The 8,610-nt window shown below is 35.0% G+C and overlaps 1 protein-coding gene across 1 annotated transcript in view; it reads right to left on the bottom strand.

Moving 5' to 3' along the window:
- Positions 1 to 2,816: 2,816 nt before the first annotated feature.
- The window catches only part of KCNC2 (potassium voltage-gated channel subfamily C member 2), a 267,910-nt gene continuing 262,116 nt past the window's right edge, over positions 2,817 to 8,610 (bottom strand). The window contains exon 10 of the mRNA XM_040233983.1: positions 2,817 to 5,985. Coding sequence (XP_040089917.1) covers positions 5,849 to 5,985 — 137 coding nt within the window. The 3' untranslated portion in view covers positions 2,817 to 5,848. The remainder of the gene's footprint in view (positions 5,986 to 8,610) is intronic.

Genomic DNA, 8,610 nt, shown 5'->3' with positions numbered 1-8,610 from the left:
ATCCTCTGTCGTCGCCTTCTCCTCCTGCCCCCAATCCCTCCCAGCATCAGAGTCTTTTCCAATGAGTCAACTCTTCGCATGAGGTAGCCAAAGTATTAGAGTTTCAGCTTTAGCATCAGTCCTTCCAATGAATACCCAGGACTGATCTCCTTTGGAATGGACTGGTTGGATCTCCTTGCAGTCCAAGCGACTCTCAAGAATCTTCTCCAACACCACAGTTCAAAAGCATCAATTCTTCGGCGCTCAGCTTTCTTCACAGTCCAACTCTCACATCCATACATGACCACTGGAAAAACCATAGCTTTGACTAGACGACCTTTGTTGGCAAAGTGATGTGTCTGCTTTTGAATACACTATCTAGGTTGATCATAACTTTCCTTCCAAGGAGTAAGCGTCTTTTAATTCCATGGCTGCATTAAATGATTTGGAGTGATTTTGGAGCCCCCAAAAATAAAGTCTGACACTGTTTCCACTGTTTCCCCATCTATTTCCCATGAAGTGATGGGACCAGATGCCATGATCTTCGTTTTCTGAATGTTGAGCTTTAAGCCAACTTTTTCATGCTCCACTTTCACTTCCATCAAGAGGCTTTTTAGTTCCTCTTCACTTTCTGCCATAAGGCTGGTGTCATCTGCATATCTGAGGTTATTGATATTTTTCCTGGCAGTCTTGATTTCAGCCTGTTCTTCTTCCAGCCCAGTGTTTCTCATGATGTACTCTGCACAGAAGTAAGCCAGGTGACAATATACAGCCTTGACGTATATATGGTAAACAGGGGCATGATATTGATCAAATCTACAAGTTTAATTCATGCTCATTTTTTTCTTTGTTATGTTTCATTTGCTAATAATATACATATAAGTCTTTCATAACAGAATATATATGTCTAGGCCTCATCTCCAGATATAATTTCAAAGGTTTAGAGTTGAGCACTGGCATTTGTTTTTTTAAGTGACATCAACATTTTTTTTTTTTTGATGCAGAGCCAGGATTAGAGATCAATATTCTAGGTGAAGTTTTCAATGCTCGGAATGATGTCTTATGCATCTGTGCCGCCCTGGGCTGCTTTAGTGGAAATTACAGACTTTGGATAATCATGTATCAATGCAGATTCATCACTTGTAATGAATACCACTGGTGTAGGATGCCGAGAGCAGGGGATGTTGTGCATGCATGGGAGCAGGGGTAAATGGGAAGGCTGTATTTTTTGCTTAATATTTCTATGAATCTAAAGCTGTTCTAAAACATAGTTCATTTTTTAAAAAATTGAGTGCTAGGTACCTGGGATTCTCAATGGAGAATACATAGTCTTTGAACATTTTAATGTTCAAAGGGCATCTTCATTGGCCTGTCACTTTGACATGACCGTTTGATGAATAAAGAAACCATGTAATACTAATGCAATTAAATTATTTAATCTTTATATAATAAAGAAAAATATCATATTCTTAGAAAGTGTTGTTTCAGGAGAGAACAGGAAATAAAAGTTAAGATCAATAATAATGATACTGCAACTATGTCAGAGAAAATTTATATAAATCTATAGTATTCATTTAGCTCTAAATGTCTTCAAGCATGTTATAAATCCTCCAAAGTCCTTGCTTTGTATTATAGCCTTTTAATATATTCACTGTCTCTTTCCAAGTTAAGTTCACTCTTGCTATCCCATTCATCTGTCTTGTGATTTATTTCAAAGATAAACTGAATATCTTCCCCTTTTTTCTGTAACTATTTAATCTTGATTTTTTAATCAAAATTTGATGGCAATTATCATCTATTAAAATGGATTCTTTCCCCATCCTATATAATTTTCCTTTTTACAGTAAATCCTACATCCTGACACCATAGTTAACAACTTTTATCAGTAATTATATTTAGACAGATTTTCTTTTCTGAATCTTGGTTTCTTAATAGTCTCAATAATCATCAGTCTTTTAATAGACTTAATAATCAATACTCTCTTAATAATCTAGCTCTTTTAGACCTAGAAAAGATTCAGTAAAGTGTTGGATTTGTCAACCTTATTTCTCTTTTCCATTTTCCCTTTCCTCTGTTCCTGTTGGTGACATAGAATTTACAGGTAAATAAACACATAACCCTGCAATGTAAATGGAATGCCAGCCACGTGTGGTGTACTGTTGAAACACTCATCTGTTACCCAAAAGTGAGAAAGCAGTCATATTTAGAAGATAAGGCATTTATAAAAGGGCTTCCCAGGTGGCAGTCGTGGTAAAGCAGGAGACACAGGTTCAGGGAAGATCCCCTGGAGTAAGAAATGGCAACCCATTCCAGTATGCTTGCCTAGAGAATCCCATGGACAGAGGAGCCTGGCAGGCTATAGTCCATAGGGTCACACAGAGTTGGATACGACTGAAAGGACTTAGCACAAGAAGCTCAGTAGAAATTTAAACCATAAGAAACTATGACAGGAAAATTGTGACAAATATATAAGTGAATAGTCTTGCCTCTGTGATCTTTCACTTCAACACCAATAAAATGAAACAAAAAATATTTACCTCCAGAATCACTGTGATGATTAAGTTGGAAAGTGTAAGTGAAAATTCAGTATTTAGTCATAAAATGCCATATAAAAATCAAATACCATAATAATAATTTTACCACTTCAGAATTATAAGAGAAAAAATCACTTAGAAGAGGTAAACACTGGCTACATGTCTAAGGCTTGAATGAAAATGTGACCTATGTATGTTTACAAATCCTTTCATCTCAAATTCTTTATTATGCATGAGTGTCTTGTTATCATGATGCATAAAAATGGTAAAGCCTGTTTAAAATTCCAAAATAAAGAGACGAGCCAAGGAAAAAACATGAATAATTTATTCAGATACGATTCAAGTTTATCCCCAACTTATTTGGCTTTTATTCTTCATTTTAGTTAATTACATTTTCACCGTTTATCTTCAAGGTTATGCATGCACCTTGAGATGGTCACAAAATGTCCATGATATAGGGGTTCATAATTAGGTTGTATGTTATATTCAGAGTCCCAGGGGAACTAATAGATTCCAGAAATACTGATTAAGCAAGATGAATTCTTATATAGTTTCAACTACAACAGTTTTAAAGACAAGTACAAGCTTCTTTGCCACAAAATTCACAAAAAAAGTAATCGATTGAAGAATATCTCTTTTATGCAAAATATACATTTTAGGATATAATTCAATTAATATTCTACTATATACTGACATGTTCTTGATAATTTAATAAAAAAATACTCTCATTGCCAGAATTTTATCTTTTTAATATTTATAATTGAGGTAACAATGACAAAATACTTGAATCATGAATAATATTAATGAGTTTAAGTCAAATAACTTTTAAGAACTTAAAACAAATCTGAGACTCCAAATGGGTCAGTTTTGACAAATAGGCACTGAACATTTTACAACATAATATGACAAGCTAGTATAAGTGGTTTATTAAAAATAAATGATACAGTTAGTGTTTGTGGATCTAACCAACAAAGGAGAAATAAAGGAAATTGAGACAGACCTATAGTACACCAATATCACTGCTTTTATGATCACAGCACAATCTACTGCAGGTCCACAAAGGGTAATTCACAGAGGTGTGGGCCTTACTTGAAGCTCCAGAGATGTTGATTGTGACTCTGGCTTTCTTTGATGTGAGATGGCCAAAGCTGTTGACCCATGCATACGTGTTGGTATTTACAGCTGTTTCACGGACACCAGCCAGTCCTCAGCAGACCACTCATATGGGCAGCACCAAATGAGTTCCAGCCACAGATCTTGCATAGGCTTCTTATGCCTCATGAAGACGCCAGGATCTCTTCCAAGTGCAACCTGGTCATGTCAGGGCACATTCAGCAGCAGAAGTCTGTTTCCAGAACAGTCCTTGGTATGGCTAAATTCCACTGTCCCTTTTTCAGCAGTCAAAAATCCATGATAAATTCTGTATAACACTGCAGTCAATAACAGCAGCACCAGACAGTATATTAATTCCTTTACCATAAAGTTGTGTTTAATTATAATTTTCTATGTGTAGTGTTATCAAAAGCATCACTGAATCTCTAAATATCAGTTGTTTATGTCTGGGTAAATACATTGCTGTGCAAGGTCTCTGACATGCAGGTCATGCTCTAGGACTTGGGGATATAAAGTAATACATGTTATGTGGCCAATTCTAAAAGTGACAACTGTCTCCCTAATTGGAAATAAACATGAACATTAGGAATCAGCAGTCTCAAGGATCCTAAATGCCTTAGAAATATTGTTTCTCTCTCAATTTATAGTATGGTATTTTCTTCCCTCTCATGTCCAATACATCAGACACACTACTACTATTGCATTTGTAGGGATGTGCAAACAGAATGTCTTCCACTTGGACAGAATAAGACACCCTGAGGGTTTCATTGGTGTGTCCTGATGGATTCTGGTTGCTAGGTAGTAGAAACTGACACCGCAGCAGGCAATGAAATGCAACAGTAAAACTGCTGCTTAAATCCCGCTTCTCAAAAAGGTTCCCAGTACTGATTAACTTAGGTAGTCTACGGGGCATCATTAATTTATACACAAAGCAGAGAGGCTGTTCCAAGTAGTGAAGAAGGCAAGGGGCAGGGGAGAAGACCCGGTACTAAAATCATGAACACCTTATCAAGGCATTTCTGTGCTTCATGGAGACAGATGGCATATACATATAAGACAGGGAGCTAAGACATACGGACAGAACACATACAGGACAAAGCACCTGATTAAACACTGCCTGAAAACCTGATTAATGCTGTCAGTCGGGAATTTAAGGCTGGTCAAGAAAGCTTCCTGTGAACAACAATGCTCTTTGTTGTTTGCAAAAAAAAATAATAAATTAAACAAAAGAAGGGGGTAAAAAAGACAAGAATTTTGAGTGGTATTTGGCACCCTGACTCTGAAAACGATGACAAATTCTGGGACTTAAAAAAAAAAAAAAAAACAACCATGAGTCTAGTTCCAAATAGCAATTCCTATCTGAACGATGCAAGCCTGGCTGGCAGTTACCTTTCTCTCATGTTTTGTGCCTTCCCCAAGCCATTAAGTAAGAGATCTGGCCTCGGCTTGCGTGTAACCAGTAATGACAATCTCTTTGCAGTTATCTGCGTGCAAACAACCAGAGACATTCAGAACTCCAATACAGCATTTTGGAAGAAAAGTAAATCAATCAAGAAATTAAACTATTTAAAACAAATATTTTTTTTTCCAAAGAATTATAAAGAAAAAAAAAAATTGTCAAGGAGAAATTCGCCCTCCCTGCCCCACAATTCAACATGCAGAACAGTCAACCAGTGCTTTCACATCAGCAGGATGGGTCGATGCAAGTACACATATCCCGAGCCCTCTGCGGTCCCCGAACTCTGCGACATTGCTTTCAGGTGATAGAGACAAGACGGTCCATGCAAATGAGCTGACCAAAGTCATGTTGTGTGCATTCAAAACAGAATCCCAGACATCTTCAGAATGGTTCAGAGTCACAAGAAATGAAGTTCCCATGAAGTAGCTGGCATTTGGAAGCACAATGATATAAATATATCTCCCTGAAGATGTGTTTATGTATTCGGGTACCCACCAATATCTGATGCTATCTGTCATTTTATTGCGAAAGGAGATCAGGGCAATTCATAAGGAGAAGTGGTAGCACTACTAGGATAAGATTCGTTTAAAGCCAGGATAAGATTCGTCAGCTACCCAAATGGCATTTCTGACTTCAGATAGTAGTATCATGCAGGATTTATACTGTATTAATGGCGTCTGGAATAACTCTACATTTAATTATTTCCATTATGGGGTAAACAGTACTTGAATTAAGACCATTTAGCCAACTGATGCGGTTTGGTTTACAAGATAGATGGGATGGGAGATCGAGAGCGCCTCAGAGGACAAGGAGAGTTGTAAGGTGAAGTTACTGGAGAGAGCCTCAGAGCATTGCCTGCCAAGCCCGCTATGTTGTTTAAGCTTCGGGATTTTTCATATCCTTTTATGGAAAAATGCACAGACATCAGTTGAATTCAACCAGAAAATAGACACAGACAAACAATATCATGCAGGGTAATCGAAGTGCTATTTTTGAGCTCAAAGAATTTGCTTACAAAGAATTCAATATTGAGACAATTTACAACTCTAAAAAAAAAAAAAATGAAGCTTACTGTGGCTGTCATTTCCAAAAGATTAAGCCAACTATCACAGATTACTATTGTAATACTTCAAAATCTATTCTTTTCCAAATATAGTTTGTATTGATGCAATTTTGACATATTCAGTATCAGAAAACTTTTAAGAATTATGCAAAGCAACTTAAGTAAGATATAAATTTGGCTAGTATTTTAAAATTTCAGAATATGTCCCTGAAAAAAAAAATGAGGTATTTTTTCTCTTTTCATTCTTATTTTAGTATTCACTAAGCTAATAAAGCATGCTTAAGTTTAAATGGACAACTCTTTCCCAGCATCTTTAATCTTCCAGCTTTATGGGGTTAAAAGGATGATTCATCAATAATGGCTTTTAATGCCATTATCTAGGTGATGTAGAATGAATGCCTATTTCTAATCTCTTGTATTAAAAAATAAATAAATATATAATATAAACTGAGTCATCATTTCAGTAAACTTAAATCTGATTTTGATTATATATTTTCAGCTAATTCTTCCCTGCCAGGAATGAAGAATAATTTGATATTAATCCACTTTTTCTTCCTATTATCTTGCATTCTAATCTTCTTCTGTTCATAATAATCATTGACTTACAGAATCCTTCCCACTTACAGGTCTTTCCAACAAACTGTAACCCACTGATTTGCCTTAGCTGCTCAACCCACACCCCGTCAAGGACACTTTTAGGAGTATATATTGTGGTATTTTTTATTAGAAAAGACTAGAAGCAGGTAAACGAGGTAGTGAGTACCTACTGTAAAAGTAGAGGTAAAATTGTCTTAAAAGGCAGGCAATCATTAACTGAAAAAACAGTCATTATACAATTCAGTAAATAAATGTTCTGACAGCTCCACTGAAAAAGTGTTACAGATCTGGAAAATGAAACAGCTCTACTGTGGGGTAAGGTTTGACTAGTAGGAACCCCCTCTCTACAGACACACCCAGAAACTTTCAGCAGATTAGATGTTTCCTTTGATATTTTGTAGATGAAAATTTATGTCATCCACTGATTACAGTAAAGTTCTTTAGGACGTAATTTCTGCTAATGAGAAAATTATCTGCCTATATGTTTTATTAGTATTTTGAGCTATAAGGCATAAGAGCTGGCATATATTTCATTCTGCTCTGGTGGGTGATGGAATAGTTAATGAGAGAATGTCTTAAATAATTAAAAAGGAATTGCAAGTCATTCATTCTTACATAGGGACCTTCACATTCCTAGAGGGCTAATTATCATTACTCTTCTGTAATGTGATTGGAAATATAACTAGGACTTGTAGAAAGAATAATTTATCCAAGTTGACTTGGATTTTTAGTGTAACCTAAAAATGTAAACTAGACTACAAACATTGATTGGTTTTGATTAAAAGCAACCTCGTGAATATACATGAATCAAAGAAGTTGCTAATAACTATAAACCATCCTTATAAAAATATACATCTTGTTCCCCACAATAACCGTGTTCCCTATGAGACTTCCAAAAAAGGTAAAAATCTGTTTAACAATTTATATTAATCATGTTATTTACATGTAAATCTTGGTTGCCCTTGCAAATGTTTAGTTACTTTTCTGAATTATAGTCATTAAGATAAATATTATTTATTCTGTTTATAAGTCCTTTTAATAACTATGATTTCAGTGTCCATTTGAGAAGGGTTCCCTTATAATTTAGTAACAAGTATTTAATTAGTAAAATTATGTTTTTCATATACATCTATTCTTCCTTTATTCTGCAGGTTCATTATGATTAGAAAATTTGACAAAATTTTGCCTCATCAAGCTTTTATTGAATGGAATGACTGAAAATATAATTTATGAGAATAAGCAATACTGAACTCAATTTGAACTAACATCTAAATACACGATATACACTTTATACAGCTTTTAAAAGCACATATTTGTTTGGGGCAATATTGAAACTGCCTATTTGTGCACTATCAATGAGATGTTTGTGTTCATGTAAAATGATATATAAATAAAACTACTGTATAAATAAAATCATAGGTTCTAAGTTTTGGGAGTCCATTCTTTTAGGTAATCCACATGTTTTCTTAATGTATGCCCAACTGCATTTACACTTGTTGATAGAAAAAGAATACAATGGGAATCCAGTCATTTTCCTCATCTATATAGGGGAGAATTTACATAACTCAAAAATCAGGTCAGTGTAGGAAACAATTAGAAGCATACAGAAGATAAATATGTGAGTGGGAATAATAGAAGACATCTCTAATCTATATAAAGAAACAAGAGAAGAAATGAATGGATTTCTAATAGACATGACAAAGAAAACACTGAGAAGATTAAGTAAAAATAGCCAGAAATGTTACCAGATCTAGGAAAGAAAAACACAGATCTACAAAATAACTAAGCAAGAATGAAAAAGGATTTGTTTATAGTGAGAAATGATGAAAAATAAAAAGCTCATAGTTGGGTTTTCAAAGATGCTC

Source organism: Oryx dammah, unplaced genomic scaffold (assembly GCF_014754425.2).
Source record: "Oryx dammah isolate SB20612 unplaced genomic scaffold, SCBI_Odam_1.1 HiC_scaffold_29, whole genome shotgun sequence".
In the NCBI taxonomy this organism is placed as follows: Eukaryota; Metazoa; Chordata; class Mammalia; order Artiodactyla; family Bovidae; genus Oryx; species Oryx dammah.
The sequence above is the reverse complement of the archived record's forward strand: the minus strand, read 5'-3'. Positions and strand labels throughout refer to the sequence as shown.